General features: G+C 39.0%; 1 protein-coding gene across 12 annotated transcripts in view; it reads right to left on the bottom strand.

Annotated features, from left to right (window-relative positions):
- Nucleotides 1-21,077, bottom strand: part of LOC127422483 (protein lin-37 homolog) — a 59,185-nt gene extending 38,108 nt beyond the window's left edge. For 3 of the 12 annotated variants that reach the window (XM_051666030.1, XM_051666031.1, XM_051666028.1), the window contains exons 1-9: nt 21,011-21,077; nt 18,943-19,010; nt 18,755-18,821; nt 16,692-16,742; nt 16,495-16,524; nt 15,788-15,873; nt 13,898-14,055; nt 12,384-12,515; nt 3,093-3,196 (exon numbers count right to left, since the gene is read on the bottom strand). In XM_051666030.1, coding sequence (XP_051521990.1) covers nt 3,146-3,196; nt 12,384-12,515; nt 13,898-14,055; nt 15,788-15,873; nt 16,495-16,524; nt 16,692-16,742; nt 18,755-18,821; nt 18,943-19,006 — 639 coding nt within the window. In that variant the 5' untranslated portion in view covers nt 19,007-19,010; nt 21,011-21,077 and the 3' untranslated portion in view covers nt 3,093-3,145. Of the gene's footprint in view, nt 1-3,092; nt 3,197-6,174; nt 6,461-6,551; nt 11,436-12,383; nt 12,516-13,897; nt 14,056-15,787; nt 15,874-16,494; nt 16,525-16,691; nt 16,743-18,754; nt 18,822-18,942; nt 19,011-21,010 lie in introns of those variants that run through there. The other 9 variants (XM_051666034.1, XM_051666036.1, XM_051666032.1 and 6 more) reach the window with 9 other exon arrangements.
- Between the last annotated feature and the right edge of the window lie 43 nt (nt 21,078-21,120).

The raw sequence follows: 21,120 nt of genomic DNA, 5'->3' as shown, positions 1-21,120 counted from the left end.
TGTATATTTAAAATGTTTGTATGTATACAGTCGTGCTCAAAAGTTTGCATACCCTTGGAGAACTGGTAATATATGTACCATTTTTAAAGAAAACATGAGTGAGCAGGCAAAACACATTTCTTTTATTTCTTATGGGATTCATTTTCAACTGTAGGTTATAACAGAATTGCACAATCATAAAACAAAACATGGCAACAAAGAAAAAAATGAAATGACCCCTGTTCAAATGTCTGCATACCCTTAGTTCTTAATACTATGTATTGCCCCCTTTAGCATCAATGACAGTGTGCAGTCTTTTGTAATAGCTGTCTATGAGGCCCCAAATTCTTGCAGGTGGTATAGCTGCCCATTCGTCTTGGCAAAATGCCTCCAGGTCATGCAAAGTCTTTGGTCGTATTGCATGAACCGCATGTTTGAGATCTCCCCAGAGTGGCTCGATGATATTAAGGTCAGGAGACTGTGATGGCCACTCCAGAACCTTCACCTTTTTCTGCAGTAACCACTGGAGGGTCAACTTGTCCTTGTGCTTAGGGTCATTGTCGTGCTGGAAAGTCCAAGAGTGTCAGATGCCCAGCTTTCGTGCAGAAGAATGCAAATTGACTGCCAGTATTTTCTGATAACATGCTGCATTCATCTTGCCATACATTTTCACAAGATTCCCAGTGCCTTTAGAGCTCACACACCCCCAAAACATCAATGAGCCACCACCATGCTTCACAGTGGGGATGGTATTCTTTTCACTATAGGCCTTGTTGACCCCTCTCCAAACATAGCGCTTATGGTTGTGATCATAAAGCTCTATTTCAGTCTCGTCACTCCAAATTACAGTGTGCCAGAAGCTGTGAGGCGTGTCAAGGTGTTGTTGGGCATATTGTAACCGGGCTTTTTTGTGGCATTGGCGCAGTGAAGGCTTCTGTCTGGCAACTCAACCATGCAGCTCATTTTTGTTCAAGTATCGTCATATTGTGCTCTTTGAAACAACCACACCGTCTTCTTCCAGAGCAGCCTGTATTTCTCCTAAGGTTACCTGTGGGGTTTTCTTTGTATCCCAAACAATTCTTCTAGCAGTTGTGGCTGAAATCTTTCTTGGTCTACCTGACCTTGGCTTGGTATCAAGAGATCCCTGAATTTTCCACTTCTTAATAAGTGATTGAACAGTACTGACTGGCCTTTTCAAGGCTTTGGATATCTTTTTATATCCTTTTCCATTTTTATAAAGTTACATTACCTTGTTATGCAGGTCTTTTGACAGTTCTGCTCCCCATGGCTCAGTATCTAGCCTGCTCAGTGCATCCAAGTGAGAGCTAACAAACTCATTGACTATTTATACACAAACACTAATTGCAATTTAAAAAGCCACAGGTGTGGGAAATTAACCTTTAATTGCCATTTAAACCTGTGTGTGTCACCTTGTGTGTCTGTAACAAGGCCAAACATTCAAGGGTATCTAAACTATTCATCAGGGCCATTTGGGTGATTTCTGTTATCATTATGATTTAAAAAGGAGCCAAACAACTATGTGATAATAAATGGCTTCTTATGATCACTATCCTTAAATAAAAGACAGTTTTTTTGCATGATCAGTCATATTTTCAAAATCAATGCCAAAATTTCACAGTTTCTGCCAGGGTATGCAAACTTTTGAGCACAACTGTATATTGTATATTGTATAATGTATATTATTACAGTTTTTATTTTATTCATTACCTGGCACCTTATTTTAATTCTATTTTTATTGTTAATTGTTACTGTTTTATTATTATTATTTGTCTTGTCATTATCTGTTTTGTGTATTAATGCTCTGGCAATATTGTATGTAAACAATCATACTAATAAAGCACTTTAAATTGAAACTGAATTGCAAGAGAGCGAGACTTAAAGCAAATTAAAAGGTATACAGTAGTTCACCCAAAGATGAAAATACTCTCATCATTTAAACGCCTTCATGCCATCCCAGATGTGTATGACTTTCTTCTGCTGAACTCAAAGATTTTAAGAATATTACAGCTCTGTAGGCTCTCATAATGCAAGTGAACAGTGACAAGACCTTTCAAGCTCCAAAAAGCACAAAGTACACAAAAAGCAATCCATATCACTCCAGTGGTTAAATCCATGTCTTCAGAAGAGATATGATAGGTGTGGGTGAGAAACATCAATATTTAAGTCCTTTTTTTACAATAAGTCTCCACTTTCACATTCTGAAAGTAAAAGTGGAGATTTATAGTAAAAAAGGATTGAAATATTGATCCATTTCTCAACCAAGTGATCACTGAAGACATACTGTAAATTAAACCACTGGAGTCGTATTGATTACTTTATTATTCCACATCCACACTAATCAGTTTAAGTTTGAAAACTCATTTTCGGTTTCATAATATCAAATGTTTTCCAAAGTATTTGTTTAAGGAGAGCATTTTCAAATGCTCTGTTTTCAGTGCAGTTACAGTGAGGAAAAGAGCTGTTAATGTAGCTAAATTAATGCGTTTCCAAATAAACATTAATTCAAATATTGGTGTGGATGTGGCATTAGGATTTTTCTGATTTTTGATTGTTCGTTATGTGAAAACCTTAAGTCCGATTAGTTAGAAAAGACTACTCCACAGCAGTCTGAAGGTCTGTACCAAGTTTGCCAAATGTAGCTTGAAATCACTAGGAGTTAATATTAGAAATTTTGGTCTCAGTTTAGGGATTTTGAATAGAATAACACTAGAATAGCAATATGTTTTTCAAGCCAAGATAACTTCTAATGCTGTTAAAAAAAACAAAAAAAACAAAAAAAAAAACTTTAGTTTCTTCCATAAGACATTGCATGAAGTGACAGTAAACGATTGTGTGCATCTGGTGCACCGCAAGGCTGTTTGCTTAAACCACAGCTGTAGACACATGCCCACTGCCATACCGGATACAGGTATTGACATACTTGATGTAATCACATCATCAAGGGTGCTGATGACACAACATTTTAATACCTTATTGGTAACAATGACAAATCAGCCTATAGGGATGAAGTGCAACGGCCTGGAGCTTCATATAAAACCAACAATTTGTCAACAAGACCAAGACGACGGACCAAGACCAAAGGAGCCATTTACCTTTGAAAGACTTGGCCGTTCCAGATGCTTGCATCAACAGTTCAACAGTGGAATTAGTGCAGTTTCAATAAACATGCAAAGTTGTGGGCTTTGACAACAAACACCTGAAAAAGAGAAAATAAGTGTTTAATCCGTGCAATATTCCTATTACTGCTTTAAAGATCATTTTAATTTGTGAGAAATAAAAAAATAAAAAATAAAATAACATGAATGGCATACAGTTAACATTGCAGCTTGTATGATAACTATTCTTAATAACACTAGGCCTGAAAAGAAAATCGTATGAGAGAATTGAAAAATGTTATATTTATAATGCATAATTAGCATTATTTCATAAGTATCTAGTTAAAAAATACTCTTGACTCAGCAGATCAATATATTTCAGTAAAAATGGGCATTCTTATTTCACTATCCAATAACGGGGTAAAGGTTAAGGAAGGAAATGATTAGTCATTTTGACACTTCTGATCCAAAACCAGTTGCTGAATTTCTTTCTACATTTTGTGTAGCGTGTCTCAAAGCTGGAAATTTGACCACATATCAGTCGTCAACTCTCAGAAAGATTTAGCATGTGAATGACAGATTTAAAAGATATTGGTCTTGGCAGACTAGATCTGCTATGCTGCTGCAGAGCAAGTACGGAGATTTGCTACTGCTAGAAAAACACGTACATACTGAGTTAGTGTAACAGTAGCCAGCTGGTAGGTAGCTGTGCAGTGTAAACCTCCCTCCCCTGGCCTCAAGAGGCACACCAGTGATTGACGTTAGAGATTGTAGCCTTTAGCCTCGTCATTAGCACGCCTGCCTTCTATGCTGGAGACCCCGGCTCGAATTCCGCTCTGAGCGAGCTGAGCAGGACCTGTTACAGTGGTGCCGTGACCTGGATGGGAGTAGGGTTTGGGTGTAACGGTAGCCAGCTGGTAGGTAGCTGTGCAGTGTGTAAACCTCACTGGCCTCAAGAGGCACACTAGTGACTGACGCTAGATACTGCAGCCTTTAGCCTCCTCATTAGTATGCCCCAGTTTGCAGCGGGTTGAGCAGGACCGGTTACATTACCATGTGGACAAAATGACAGACATACTGCATCGAACATGTTACAAGCTGCTGTACAAATAGACAAACAATCCCCCCAACAAAGCAGGGAAGCTGCACAAACACATAACACAAACAACCCCCACAAGCAGATCTGTCGCCAAGACATATGTACTGCTGCTGCGAAGAGCCATGTGCACAGGGAGTATGCAAGCTAGGTGTGCCTATGCCACAGGCCAAATGGCTTAACGCTAATTAACTCAATTTCTATGTGTGCCTCAACCTGCTTAGCCGGATAGCTTAAACGCGAGTGACCTAACTCATAATGTGTACCTGAGCTAGGAACGCCCGAAGATCATTTAACTAGTGACGTAAACTAGCTATGTGTGGATTTATTTAATCTAATGTCCTAAGATAGCAACATGTGCCAGCCAGATTTGTCTAAGGCTTACCTTATTAAGACACTCTTCTATGTTGCATGGCCAAAGCAGACCTTACCCTACAAGCTGATAGAAGGAACCCCCAGCAAACCACCAGAGTAAATGGCATTTTCAGAAGAAAAAAGACTCTCACAGTGCACTGCAGAGAAACCAGCTTAACTGCAAAATAAGCCATTTAAAAAAAAAAAACACACACAAAAAAACAAAGAGACCCAAGATGATTGGCTACCCGATAACAAGTCAGAGAACCAATCAGCTTACACCATGCGAGCTGATTGGCTTAACATGTCACATTTGAGGGAACCGATTGGATAACAGATAACAAGTCAAAGAACCGATCAGCTTATGCCACATAGAATTGCATGGCTGAACTTTGGTCATTTGTGAATTTCACCATGCAAATCAAGTGGCCATCTTTATAGTGGGTCTCATTGGAAATGGGATTGTCATATTTGTGACTGGCTATAAAATGAAGACACCAGTCAACTCCATTTGGTTCATCAACTTGGCGATTGCATTTTCATCCATTTTCATCTAAACTCCAGTTGTATACCTCTTCTCTGGATTTGGTGAGGGGGACTTCAATGACTCCATTTGCAAGTTTCTTCATGTTGTGCCAAGGCTGAACATGTCGGCTAGCATTTTTCTGCTGACAACAATCAGTCTGGACTGATGCCTGTGCACGTGGATGGTTGTATGGGCTCAGAATAAACCAGCTCTGGTCAAAGCCAGGATCATCAGCATTATTGTGTGGCCTTTAACCATCAGCTGCAGCATCCCATATGCCATAACATAATTTGAGTTTAATGATTAACTTTTAAAAATCCTTAAGCCTCTTGGGTATATGGTGGGCTTTTTCATCCTCTTCCTGAAAAGGAGAACCTATCTCAGGTCTTTTTGAGTAATTTCTGTGGTCCTAGCTTTTTTATATGCTGGTTTCCATTGCATGTTTGTCTACTTTGTTTAATAATTGCAGCAGAGAATAAATGGTGGAGTAACCGAGTTCCAGAGGTAATAGCACTTTTAGTTGAATGCTTGTAAAACAAGTACAAACTGCAGCCTTGATATCCACCACACTGTGACAGATTAGCTTGAGATAAAGACTGAAATTTGGACGTCCAGAGAGGGCACATACCCTCTAAAATATAAAATAAGGCACTTTCCTTAAGAATTTACACAGCGACTGGTTTATACTGAACTTCAAAATAGACCGATTTTTTTCCAGTGATTTTCTCATTGATTTTAGTGTGATACATTTTACACATAAGCAATCTAAACAAGTGTATGTTCCATGAATGCATGACTGGATCCTTTCCATAAATGTTTCTCATGAAATGCATTCTCAAAATGCATTAACCATGCAATTGATGTTTGTGTTTACTTAGGCCACAAACAAACTATCAGTTCCCAATTCTCACACTGTATTACAACAGACATTTCATAGAGAGTTAGACAGTGGGTAAATGACAGTAAAGGAAGGAACGCATACTGAGCAGGGCAAATAGTTAAGAAAAAAGCCAAGAACTGTCATAAACACTTTTAAATTAATTAATGAAATATTATTCAATATTTGATTAATAATTATTCAAACCAAAACATTTAATTCCTCTTCAGGACAGTACTGCAGATTTATTGAAAGAGAAAAACAGAGCCATAACAAAAATCAATTGCTCACACACATATAGTTTTTGTTGTTATAAGTTCACAGTTTTGGTTAAACTACTTACATTTTTTAAGGCTTCATTCAAGGCCATTTGAGTGTCTTTGTTTCCCTGCCTTAACACATCAGCATTTGTTCAGAAGTGATGATGTGTAAACTAACGCTCATACATTTCCTTAAATATTTTTATGCTCTCGCTGTATCTTAGCTGGTTTTTACTGGAGGCCTCCTTCCACCTAAAACACATATGTTAATTATCTATTAATTCATATGTGATTTCACTTGGAAATATCCAAATACAAAGATTCACTATATATATATATATATATATATATATATATATATATATATATATATATATATATATATATACATACATATACATACATATACACACACACACACACACACACACACACACTGATCAGCCACAGGCACCTGTCAAGGGGTGGGATATATTAGGCAACAAGTGAACAGTCAGTTCTTGAATTTTGTAACAGTGGCAGGCCCGAAAACCAGAATAAACTTTTAAATTTAAATAATTACAAAATAATTCAGGCGCCAGACAGGTCTAAGCCTGTCAACTGGTAGAATTTAAACCCTAAAGAATAGCTCACAAAAACCACCAGTTACATATACAAAACAAAAAATGAAACACCACAAACAAACTGAATGCAGTTCAATATGATATATTTTTTACCCCATCCATAACACAATCATAAGCACAATGTTCGACAAAATATAGTTATAAATAAAAAATTAATTATAGCTGAAAGTCTATCGGTGATGCTGGACTCCTGCACCTATATTTTTAAGTCAAAATCGGCAGATTTTCGAGTGTCGCGTTCACTTAAAAGTATCAATCCCAAAATAAAACCAAAAAAAACAACAACAGGGAGAAAAGAAATAAAGAAGGGTTAATTAGATCTGCACAAAAAATTTTACTGAACTTAAAAGAAAGAAAAACTCTAAGCGCTACACTCACTCTGAGCGAGGCGCGAATGTGGGGCTGTGAATGTATGCGAAAAGGTGTGTTTGTGTGTGTGCGTGTTTGTGTGTGTGCGTGTGTGTGTGTATACCACTGACCATGGATGGCAGGGGAAACTATTCCAGGGAAGCTTGAGGTTCCAGAGAAGCAGACACAAGTCAAAATACCTGAATTTGTTACTTGTCAATGCTCTTCAGCATTAGAAGACGACAACACTGCAGCCGGCATCAGGAAGCACGTGCGTAACCCCTTCACTCCGGCGTTAACACCGGCCAAACACAGCATGTGTCCCGCTCTAGCTCAGGAACTCGTACACCCCAGGTAATCCGTGCACCTCTCTTTTTTCTAGATCCTCTTCACTCTTCCTTTTCTCCATCTTTACATTCCTTTTACCATTTCCGCCTAATTGTTTCCGTTCCATATAAGGGCATGGATGGGGCGGATTCTTTCCTTCGTTGGAAGCAAGGAAAAATGGGCAAGCGTAAGGATCTGAGTGACTTTGACAAGGGCCAGATTGTGATGGCTAGACGACTGGGTCAGAGCATCTCCAAAACGGCAGGTCTTGTGGGGTGTTCCTGGTATGCAGTGTTTAGTACCTACCATAAGTGGTCTGAGGAAGGACAACTGGTGAACCAGTGACAGGGTCATGGACGCCCAAGGCTCACTGATGCACGTGGGGAGCGAAGGCTAGCCTGTATGGTCCGATCCCCAAGAAGAGCTACTGTAGCACAAACTGCTGAAAAACGTAATGCTGGCCATGATAGAAAGGTGTCAGGAGACACAGTGCATCTCAGCTTGCTGCGCATGGGGCTGCGTAGCCGCAGACCGGTCACAGTAACCATGCTGACCCCTGTCCACTGCCAACAATGGGCACGCGAGCGTCAGAACTTGACCATGGAGCAAAGGAAGAAGGTGGCCTGGTCTGATGAATCACATTTCTTTTAGATAATGTGGACGGCTAGGTGCGTGTGCATCGATTACCTGGGGAAGAGATGGCAACAGGATGCACTATAGGAAGAAGGCACGCCGGTGGAGGCAGTGTGATGCTCTGGGCAATGTTCTGCTGGGAAATTCATGTGAATGTTACTTTGACACATACCACCTACCTAAAGATTGTTGCAGACCACGTACACTCCTTCATGGCAACGGTATTCCCTGATGGCAGCGGCCTCTTTCAGCAGGATAATGCGCCCTGCCACACAGCAAAAATTGTTCAGGAATGGTTTAAGGAACATGACAAAGAGTTCAAGGTGTTGATTTGGCCTCCAAATTCCCCAGATCTCAATCTGATTGAGCATCTATGGGATGTGCTGGACCAACAAGTCCGATCCATGGAGGCCCCACCTCGCAACTTACAGGACTTAAAAGTTCTGCTGCTAACATCTTTGTGCCAGATACCACAGGACACCTTTCTTTTGTCTTGTAGAGTACATGCCTCGATGGGTCAGAGCTGTTTTGGCAGCACGAGGGGGACCTACACGATATTAGGCAGGTGGTTTTAATGTTGTGGCTGATCGGTGTGTATATATAGTGTATATGTGGCAATGATAACACTTGTTTACTAATTAAAAACAAATAGGATATTTCACAAAGAAGAACTCGTACTTCTGTCTAATTTTTTTCCAGCTTTGATGTGACTGAATCAAACTGCCCTGCGGCAGTTTCTAAAGACTGACAAAGAAGGAAAAAGATGCTTAGGAACTGAAAAAATAAAAAATAAAATGCACAATTTGATACGGATATGTTTAGTACACAATTAAAGGGATAGCTCACCCAAAAATTTACATTTGGTCATCACTGACATTTACTCACCCTCATTTTGTTCCAAACCCTTATGGCTTTCTTATGTGGAGCACATAAGTAAGGAGATATGAGGCAGGATGTTGCCACAGTAACTTCGGCAGTTGCTATTCATTTTATTTTACAGAGAAAAGATGGAATAAAAGTGAATGAGACTAACATTTTGCTTAATATCTTCTTTTGTGTTTAATGGAAGAAATAAAGACCCCATTTACACCTGGTATTACGATGCGTCTTGGGTGATCCGATCACATGTGGTCAGGTGAGACACGTTTCTGTTTACACCTGGTCACTTAAATGCATTTTCTGTGACCACTTGTGTTCGGATTTGGAGAGGGGGGTCTCTGTTTAATGACGACATGCATCAGTCACTTTGTCAGTGTGTTACTGAATGATATTAAAGCGCTACAAAGTCAGAAAAGACAAAGAAAGCACAAAAAAACAAAAATGGCACGCTGTTTCTTCCAGATGCAGTTGAAATTTAATCTAAGCACAAACGCAACGTCAAGCAGAATTATTCGTTATTTTAGTGGATTACCTGTATTAAAGGAGCTTCAGGTGTTTGTGCTTCTCATCTGTATTGATATCAGACACACTGAAGAAGATCCATGAGGTTCTTGTGATTGTGTATGTAAAATATTCAGACTGAATTTCCTTTTAAAGCCGCTTGTAAATGGCAAAGTTTCAACCCTTGTTGTAGCGCAGCGGTTGATTGACAGGTGTGGGGTGGTGCTTCACTGCTGCCGGGACGCATACAGGACGGATTAGCGTTTACACCTCAAATGCGATATGGTCACATGCGTTTTTGACCACATTCGTATGGGGTTTTTGTTATACGATCAAAAAAACTTTAGACCCCTTTAGACCTGTATTTAGGGCTGACCACATGTTATCGGATTACCCAAAACACATCTTAATACCAGGTGTAAACGGGGTCAAAGTCATACAGGTATTTGGAAAACATAATTATAATTATATAATTATTATATTATATTATATAAATGATATAATTATCATCATGATGGCGCCACAGATGGCTGCCTCGGTGTGGAGCTCCTCGGTCCTTTTGTTGTTTTTGTTTGTTTGTCCTGTGTTTAGTAATCTTTTCCAGTCAGTTTTAACAAAGACGAACTGCTGAACATTCGACAGCATGTACCAGACAATCTTTTCCCGGTTTTCGAATATTCAGACGTTTTGCTAGACATTTTAGTTGGAGGCGCAGCTCTGCTGTTCAAGAGACGCAGGCGAGGGAGACGAGCTGGTGCGCTGGTCAAACGCCGTCGGCATGGATTTCGAACAGCGCTGCCGAGTATTCACTTAGCGAATCTCCGCTCTCTTCCTAACAAAACGGACGAACTACATTTCCTCACCCACACAAACAAGGACTTTTCAACCTCTGCTGCCTTGTGCTTCACAGAAACCTGGCTGAGTGAAGCCATTCCGGACAGCGCATTACATCTGCCAGGCTTCCAGCAGTTCAGAGCGGATCTCATCATGGAGTTAACGGGGAAAACGAGAGGCGGTGGAACATGCTTTTACATCAATGTAAGTTGGTGTACAGATGTAACTACGTTAAAGAGGATGTGCTGTCCTAATTTGGAAGCGCTCTTTATTAAGTGTAAGCCTTTCTACTCGCCACGGGAGTTTTTCTCGTTTATTCTGGTGAGTGTGTATATCACACCAAACGCGTGTTTGAACACAGTGCTGCAACAGCTGGCTGATCAAATCACAGACATGGAACAACAATACCCGGACTCAGTTATTATATTCTTGGGGATTTTAACAAATCTCACACGTGAACTGCCCACATACAAACAGCACATCACATGCCCCACCAGAGACAGGAACATACTGGATCATTGTTACACAATAATAAAGGATGCATATCACTCTGTCCCTAGAGCAGCTTTGGGACTCTCTGATCACTGTCTGGTTCATCTTCTTCCAACCTACAGGCAGAAATTAAAATCAACCAAGCCAGTAGTAAGGACTGTAAAGACATGGACCAATGAAGCAGTGCGGGAACTACAAGCCTGCATCGATTGCACGGATTGGAGTGTTTTTGAGGCTGCAGCCACAGACCTGGATGAGCTCACAGATACTGTTACATCATATCAGTTTCTGTGAGGATATGTGCATTCCTACTAGGACTTATTTAAAGTTCAACAATGACAAACCCTGGTTTACAGCAGAGCTCAGGCAGCTTCGTCAGGCCAAAGAGGATGCTTACAGGGGTGGAGATAAAGTCTTGAGCCGCGTCTTTCTGAAACAAAAGACGAGGAAGGCTTCAGGCCCAGCTGTCGTCTCACCAGCGTGTCTTAGATCCTGTGCTAACCAGCTGGCCCCCATCTTCACACAGATCTTCAACAGATCACTGGAGCAGTGTGAAGTCCCATGCTGCTTCAAACGCTCAATCATTATTCCTGTCCCAAAGAAACCAAAAATCACAGGACTTAATGACTACAGACTGCAGATCAATAACTGTCTGGTTTGGTTCAGCTACGAAATCAGACATCAGAAGACTACAAAGGACAGTTCGGACTGCTGAGATGATTACTAGTTGCCAGTAAAACAAGCCTAATGTCGTGTAGGTCACCCTCGTGCTGCCAAAACAGCCCTGCCCCCCCTTCAAGAACTATACACTTCCAGAGTAGGGAAAAAGGCTGGAAAAATCACTCTGGACCCCACTCACCCTGCCCACTACCTTTTTGAACTGTTGCCTTCTGGCCGATGCTTCAGAGCTCTGAGCACCAGAACCGTCAGGCACAGGAACACAGAGTTTTTTCCCTCAGGCTATCCATCTCATCAACAGTTAAACTGCCCCATTGAGCAATAACTATGTGCAATACACAGTTTAGTCTTTCTTATATTTATCCAACACATCCAACCTCTTCTGCCATTTCATTCCTCTGAGAAAAAAATAAAAAAATAATAACATTTGCACTGTACATAACAGATTTGTATTTGCACTGTAGATAACAGATTGTATTAGATTTGCACTACCCATGTTTATGTGTGTATGTATGTATGTGTGTGTCGGTACGTATGTGTATAATTAGCTTTATTTTTTTATTATTATCTATGTCTTGCTGCTATTTTTGTATTGTTTTTGTATTGTTGTACACTGGAAGCTCCTGTCACCAAGACAAATTCCTTGTATGTGTAAGCATACTTGGCAATAAAGCCGATTCTGATAAAGGTGAGTAAATAATGACAGAATTTTCATTTTGAGTGAACTATCCCTTTAAGAGTGAGCATTAGTGCTGTCAGTTTAGAGGCAACTTTATCTTCCTTTCAAAAGGAGTTGCTTAAATACAATTACAGATTATTAAAGAAAGATAAGCATTTCCTGTAGACTGCAGTGAACATACCTGGCTCTCTGCAGGTTTCACTACAGGAGGAATTCTGAGACTAACAGGTTCACCAGCAGAATTGAATGAGCAGGAAACAGGTGGAGGAAGCCTGTACACGTTCTGACCTTTGCCGTTCAACATGTCAGTCATCTGAAAGAATGAGAATCGAAGAGAACTTGAAACAATCATTTCATTTTTCTCAGCAGTTTCCCTTTATTGTGAAACTTCTCATGGCATAAACCATTTTATAAATCGGTGGAAGCAAGGATGGTCCTCAATGGATCCAGGAGCCATCTGGACAAATTAAAAGGAAAACAAGATAAATTTATCACTCCACTGGGTAAGTGAATTCAGAAGGGAAATTGAAGCAAGATGTAGCAACTTATTTAGCAACAATGATTTAGTTATGATATCCACACAATTAAAAGGTTAAATAACAATTATATAACATATTATGCCGCAGTGAGCCAAGGCATAATGTTTTATTCTTTGTTTGCTTCAAGGATACACCTCTGCTAGAGAGGTAAGTGGCGAGCTAACTGTACCTTAAAGGAATGTTCTGGATGAATTACAACTTAAAGGTGCTGTAAGCAATTTTTTTGATGGAAATTTATGCAAAAAAAAAAATTCACACTCCCTGAAAGATATTACTGAAATAAGTCTCGTGAGATATCTCACTGGTCTGTGACAGCTCTAGGCTCTGTAAACAGCAAACAGCAAACAAAAATGTGTCCCTGGGCCGCGGTCTCTGACGCTTTCGACCAGTCAATCATTTTGCGAGTTCTCATTGTATTGTAGTTTCAGCGAATTATTGAGGCTTACTGCCATTTTTATGCCATATTGTTCATAACAGTTGTCAGGTGAGGGCGCGATTTTGATGCTGTTGTTTTTAACAACTGTTTCTGCAAAATGTTGGCCTCAATAAAGCTTATTAGGCATCTTTGGAGTGCAGGGTTTTGGAAAGAGGGGGCGTGGCTAATTCAATGGCTCAGTCTCGTGGAAGTAGAATGGTTAAAAACGCTTACGGCACCTTTAAGCTCTATTAATAGCATCTCTGGCATCCTGTCTATTTCCACAGAAAAATAATTTAGACCCATCCCTCAATTTGTAAAAACAAAAAAAACGTTTTTTTAATTAATGGGGTCTATGGAGCTACCTCTAAACACTGGAATAAACAAGTATCATACTCTTTCAAAAGTATAGCCACAATACATAAAAAAAATAGAAATTTTTTTTTATAAAAATTGTGTGACAACAATACAACATACGCATAGATATTAAACCAGTAACCAGTAAATATGTGATCACATCATCATTATACTGTATGTTGTTCATTGACATGGTTATATTGGCATGATTATCTGTGCTTTCCACATTTGGACATCACCTTCTGAGAAAATCAATACACTAGATTTCCATGTGCAGTTCTAGTCTGGAATAAAACCGTGTTATGCTGACAAGATAAATAATCTGGTTAATGGCAAATGCTAATGAGTATTTAAAATCATTGCAGAAAGAGTAGTAGGTATGACCTCATCCTCCCCAGAGCTGTGAGGGGGGCTGGGGGCATTTCTTTCTCGCACAGCAGGGTTGTTTCTCATCCATGCCCGACAGATGGGGTAGAGCAGAATGGTGGTGCCAAACTGTGCCAAGTCAACACTATGGTCAAATAACTTGATGATATATACATCTGATGGAAATAAATTGAGGAACGTAAGAAAAAGGGAAATGAATCTCACAAGATAAATATAAAATGTTATTCTCCAAAATTAGGCTTGATATAAAAAAACGTCTCAACTTTCCACAGAATGTTCTTTCTTCTACACTGATTTGACAATAGATTGGAAATACACTCAGATTTTCATAGAACTGGTAAAACATGTTAATTATCTTTAGACTCCAAAATTGTCAAGATGCATATAAACTCAACAAGAAAAAAAAAGGTCCCTTTTTCAGGACACTTTATTTTAAAGATAACTTTACAGATTTTTATTGCAAAGGGTTTACACAATGTTTCCCATGCTTGTTCAATGAACCATAAACAATTAATGAACATGCACCTGTGGAACGATCGTTAAGACACTAACAGCTTACAGAGTGTAGGCAATTAAGGCCACAGCTATAAAAACGTAGGACACTAAAGAGACCTTTCTTCTGACTCTGAAAAACACCAAAAGAAAGATGCCCAGGGTCCCTGCTCCTCTGCGTGAACATGCCTAAGGCATGCTGCATGGAGGCATGAGGACTGCAGATGTGGCCAGGGCAATAAATTGCAATGTCCGTACTGTGAGACGCCTAAGACAGCACTACAGGGAGACAGGAAGGACAGCTGATTATCCTCGCAGTGGCAGACCACATGTAACAACACCTGCACATGATCGGTACATCTGAATATCACGCCTGCGGGACAGGTACAGGATGGCAACAACAACTGCCCGAGATACACCAGGAACGCACAATCCCTCCATCAGTGCTCAGACTGTCTGCAATAGGCTGAGAGAGGCTGGACTGAGGACTTGTAGGCCTGTTGTAAGGAAGGTCCTTACCAGACATCAACGGCAACAACGTTGCCTATGGGCACAAACCCACCTTCACTGGACCAGACAGGACTGGCAAAAAGTGCTCTTCACTGACGAGTCGCAGTTTTGTCTTACCAGGGGTGATGGTTAGTTTTTCGTCGAAGGAATGAGCGTTACACCGAGGCCTGTACTCTGGAGCGGGATCGATTTGGAGGTGGAGGGTCCGTCATGGTCTGGGGTGGTGTGTCACATCATCGGACTGAGCTTGTTGTCATTGCAGGCAATCTCAACGCTGTGCGTTACAGGGAAGACATCCTCCTCCCTCATGTTGTACCCTTCCTGACATGATCCTCCAGCATGACAATGCCACCAGCCATACTGCTCGTTCTGACAGGAATGTCAGTGTTCTGCCATGGCCAGCGAAGAACCTGGATTTCAATCCCATTCAGCATGTCTGGAACCTGTTGGATCGGAGGGTGGGGGCTAGGGCCATTCCCCCCAGAAATGTCTGGGAACTTGCGAGTGCCTTGGTGGAAGAGTGGGGTAACATCTCACAGCAAGAATTGGCAAATCTGGTGCAGTCCATGAGGAGGAGATGCACTGCAGTACTTAATGCAGCTGGTGGCCATACAGATACTGACTGTTACTTTTGATTTTGAGTAACACATTTTTGACACATTATTCCATTTCTGTTAATCACATGCCTGTGAAACTTAAGTTTATGTCTTAGTAGTTGAATCTTTATGTTCATACAAATATTTACACGTTAAGTTTACTGAAAATTAAAGTAGTTGAAAGTTAGAGGACGTTTCTTTTTTTGCTGAGTTTAAAGTGTGCTCTTTCATTTAGTTAATTATTACACAGGTGTTCAGTCTCGCATACGTTTAATCTTTTGGCTCTTACTTTGTTTGTGCTGGTTGGTTTCAGCCAAGCTATCATCCATCTCTTTGCGCTTCTTCCTTCTATGTTGTGGGAATCGTGATGATGGTCTGTGAGAGGCAAAAGTGCATTTAAATTTCTTAATCTTTGCCAAACCTATATTCTTTTAATCATAAAATAAACTCTGAATATCTGCTGTTTGTTTGGATTGGATATGTAAATATTTACAAAGCATTCTTCAAATGGTCTTAGGGTTCCCACACTTTTAGACTAGTGACCTTTGATTTTTCAATGTCCTTTCCAGTTATTTGTAAATCATTCAAATCCAGACTAATTCTCTAATGTATAATTTAAACAAATTTTTGAATGATTTGACCAACTCATTAAAAAGAACTGACTCAAAAGAACAATTTGCTCACAAATTGGACATCACTACAGCTTGCGACCAAGTTTACTCAGCGTAAGTTTACTTAATTTCCATGATTTTTCTAGGCCTAGAAAACACAATTATTTCACATACAGCTAGGTAGTGTCTAATAGGCCTATTTATTCTCCTATGAGATAAAGAATTCCTTTGTTTTCAAGGGCTCGTTTAATCAATTATATATTTCAGGCTATAAAATGCATTGCTGGACTACTTTTGATTGTTATTAATGTGGTCATTAAACAAATCCAATGTTTTCACATCCATTAAAAATAAAAGAATAAAGATCAGAGAACATTTTGCTTGCCTTTTCTCAACAGAGGAAGGTGACAAATATCTGTTAAAGAGAAAGAAGAAGAAGCATCTGCATTACATAGGATTGCTAAACAAACCATTTTATATCTTAAATGTATGGCTCGTATTTAAAAACTTCACTACAATTTTCTGGCATAGGGTGATAACTGTTTTATGATTTATGTTAGTCACGCAAAGATAAGTGCATACTTGCTCGAAGAGTCTACCACTATTTTCCCAGAATCCTCCTCATTTTGCTCTCTGGACCAGAAAAGAGAGCACAGAAGATTATTTACATGCCAGTTTCCCTCCAAAATGCAAGCTTTAATTTGTTTATTTCCAATAATTACTAAGGCACATTTCCCTTTCCTGAATCAATTTCAAGGTTATCTGAGAATGAAAGCATTACTGCTGGTGCTTATTTAATGTAACTTGCTAGTAAAAGATTCTGAGAAGTAAAGTAATCAATGTAATTATAGCAGTTAACAAGACCATTAGACTGACATTCGATTAACATAAATGCTGGGCTGTAACAAAGAAAGCTAATAGACAATACTTTTTTAGTCTGAGTAGTGGAACTTGACACCCTTGAGATGCTTTAAATGGTCATTATGTGTCCATTGGCCACATTCCCTAAACACTTCCTGTTGGCCTATTTTTTTATTCCTGATTTCCATGTGAAGTCTAAAACATATTCCAAATAGTTTCCAAAGATTCTGGGAAAACATCTAAGAATGTGTTTACATTTCTGTCAACTTTTCACATTAAAAATTTGGTATGTTTTTCTTACTATTTTAGGTTACTCTTTGACACTAGTGTGCTATTTTGTTGGGCTCTCACACTACCCAGAATACAGCATCATAGTTAATGTGGTTATTTAAAGGGATAGTTCACTGAAAAATTTAAATTCTCTCATCATTTACTCACTTTCATGCCATCCCAGATATATATGACTTTCTTCTGCTGAACACAAACGAAGATTTTTAGAAGAATATCTCATCTCTGTAGGTCCATCTAATTTTTTAATTAGATTGGTGACCAGACCTTTCAAGCTCCAAAAATCACATTAAGGCACCATAAAGTAATCCATATGACTCCAGTTGTTAAATCGTTGTCTTCAAAGTAATAAGATAGGTCTGGGGGGAAAAAGATCAATATTTCAATCCTTTATTATTATTATTATTATTATTATAAATCAGAATGTGAAAGTGGAGATTTATAGCAAAAACGGACTTAAATATTGATCTGTTTCTCACTTGCATTGTGAGAGCCTACAGAGCCGAAATATTCTTGTAAAAATCTTTTGTGTTCAGCAGAAGAAAGAAGTCATACACATCTGGGATGGCATGAGGATGAATTAATTATGAGAAAAATCACTAATGTGATTTATTTATTTTTTGCCAAGTAATATATAGATTGGTACAGGTACCAAGTTAGAAAAAAAAAAAAAAGTCAAAAAACTACAATAAGATTAGATCTTATCTTAGTGAAATACTGTAATAATACATAAAAATGTTCAACATAAAAGTCAGCGGTGTAAAGGCTAAAGGCCACCAAGCACCTTCAATAGTCACAAAAATGTTGACCTAACCAAGCGATAAAAGCCAACTCTACCATGTAAATCTGCGTTTTTGTCCAAACCAGTCGTGACCTTGACATTTTGTCAGCTTCTTGGTTTATATTTTTGTAGCGTTGCACTGAGTAGCCTCACCCACAGTGAAATCCCAAAGGATAAAATCCTACTTAACGGCTGTATATTTCGATTGGCTGTTTTTGCGTGCGTTGCACAGCATTTTCTCCTTCATTGTGGACAAAGAAATACTTGATACTGGAAGTTTGTTGTGCCTGGTAAGGATACTGTTAAAGGAAGCTCTATTTCTACATAGTCAGAATTAATTCAAAGTCAGTTTCATTGCTCAGTCCCAATGCAATCACTAATGTCAAATAAAAATTGACAACAAAAGGGCACAACAGGACATTTATGAGATTCCTATGGCAGTGTATTATGTAACGTCAGAACATGCTCAAAGGGATAGTTCACCAAAAAAAAAAAAGACAATTCTGTCATTTACTTACCCTCATGTAGTTCCAATCCCATATGATTTATTTCTTCCATGGAACACAAATAGAAATGTTAGGCAAAATGCAAGCCTAAATAACCTTCACTTTCATTGCAAAAAAGAAATACATGTTTAGAAAAAACTTGAGTAAATGATCATAGAAATTTAATTATTGGGTGAACTATCCCTATAAAGGCACATTAATCCACTAACCTCTCACTGTCAACCAGAACTTGCAACACTGCATCAAGGCAGTTTCGAGCTCCAGGAGTCCCAGCATCTGCAAAAGAACACCACATATATGCATATATCCGAACAGCATCTATACAAAAATCCGAAGAAGCATAACTTTGAACTTAAAATCCAAAATGTCATGTGATGCTTTTGGTGTGCACTCTCACCTGTTTTCTCAGTCTTGATTTTACAATGAAGCATTATACAGGGATCCTCTTCCTTCACTTTCATACAGCTGAGGATATAACCAATTAAGTTATTCACTACTTGATTCATTTATTTACTTTTATTGTAAAATATCTGTGTACATTTGAGTAAATTGTATATACTTATAAAATATTACAATAATTACTATTATTTTGTTGGTTAAAGCTACACTCAGTAACGTTTTAGTTAATGTCGTCTAGGACTTACACTGACACCTAGTGGCTTGGATGCAGCAGTGTTCAAAATCAATGGTTTTCAGTTACAGATAAGGGTGTAACGGTACACGTATTCATACCGGAAATTTTCGGTATGGGGCTTTCGGATCGGCACGCATCTTTTAACCACTGCACGTGCAGAACTTCTGTGTGTGCAGAACTTAATCTGAAACTCCGAGTTTCCCCTCTAGCAACTTTCGCAACGGACCGGATGTTGTTGGTTCAGCTACCCAACAAAGCATGCACGAGTAGTTATGGCGAACGCAGTTAAACCAGAACTTGAAGATCCTCCACTATCATTAAAGTCTCCTGTTTGAGAACATTATGTTTTCTAAGTTAACTACAATGACGACGGAGAAAGGCAGGTGGATCGGACGAAGCTATTTGCCGGCATTGTTCAACTGTCCGTCGAACTTGCTCACTCATTTGAGACAACATCACCCGAATGTGAACATCACTGGTACAAGGAAAAACTGAGTGGAGTGCAAACCCAGCTCACCATGGCATTTAAATAGCCTCTCGCTAACAATTCCGACCGGGCCAAAGCTATAACAATTGCCACAGGTGTTTTTATAGCAGCGGATATGCGACCATATTCTGTTGTCGAGAACACAGGGTTTAAACACATGTTGAATGTAATCAAGCCCCGTTACGAACTCCACAACGGGAGACATTGTTGGTGCCAGCAGATCTACCCTTTCTGCAAACAACGTGGACAAGTTAATTTTTCTGGAAATAAAGAAAGAAAGAAAAAACGAAAGAAAACACAATGAATCGCAGTACAAGCTGGGACTGTTGCACAGCCATAATGTGACTGCTAATGTGAATACAAGTACAGTTAATTTTCTAAATGCTGCACCTTAATGAATACTTATTTTATTATATTTTTATTTATTTGAGAGAATATTTATTTAGATTTTAAGTAAATGTTACTTTTTTATTAGTAGGTTGCAGCAGTATTGACAGATTTTTTATTTTTTTTAAGAAAGACATAGCCATAGTTTGTTCAGTATACCACTGTTTAATAAAACAAGGAAAAAAAAGAAGCAATTTCATGTTTTGTTTTTCCCCCTGCTGTACCGAAAACATATCGAACCATGACTTCAAAACTGAGGTACGTACCGAACCGTCATTTTTGTGTACCGTTACACCCCTAGTTACAGATGTCATTGTAGAAATTTACTATTCACAGGTAGTCATGATTAATTTAATCCACTAGTGAAAGTGTCCAATAACAAGGCAGTTACTGAGATTAAGCAAGTAGTATTCGGCTGGTCATGTGGTCTCAACATGGCAGCCCCCATGAGGGGACCCTTTCCATGTAGAATAAAACAGCTTTTATAAGGTTACCGATATGACTGGTGTCTTCATTTTAATGTGAGTGCTCATGATTTCCTACATATGTTTCAAAATTACAAATAATTTATTTAGTATTAAAACTTTTTAATGAGGAAAAAACTACTGAGTACACCTTTAAGAACCATGCTTGAAGTGACATTAAAAACAACAACAACCCTTGCAACATTGGCATTCACAGTTACAGTTACTTTGTAAATTAACAGGAAAACATTTGAAACTGGTAAAACACAGGATGTATGGAAACTAAGTGAAAATAATGATCGTATTATTTTGCTAATCAGCTCTCATGACTTAAACAGCTGACGTTTGCTAGCCAGAAAACACTAAAATTATTGATTTACGACATTAAATAGCTTCTCCGTCTACATGAATGCGTATATAATAATACAATGCTGTAAATAATATCAATAAGAGTTAATAACACTTTATGATCACAAAATTAACCCTTATTCACCTTTAAATGTTTAGCTGAGAGACTGACGAGCCGCTTCTTCTGTCTCAATTCGACATTCCTCTTCCGCGCGCAATGACGTTTCTAGCTCGTGATTGGACGCAGCAGATGGG

This window comes from Myxocyprinus asiaticus, chromosome 31 (genome assembly GCF_019703515.2).
Source record: "Myxocyprinus asiaticus isolate MX2 ecotype Aquarium Trade chromosome 31, UBuf_Myxa_2, whole genome shotgun sequence".
NCBI classification, from domain to species: Eukaryota; Metazoa; Chordata; class Actinopteri; order Cypriniformes; family Catostomidae; genus Myxocyprinus; species Myxocyprinus asiaticus.
The sequence above is the reverse complement of the archived record's forward strand: the minus strand, read 5'-3'. Positions and strand labels throughout refer to the sequence as shown.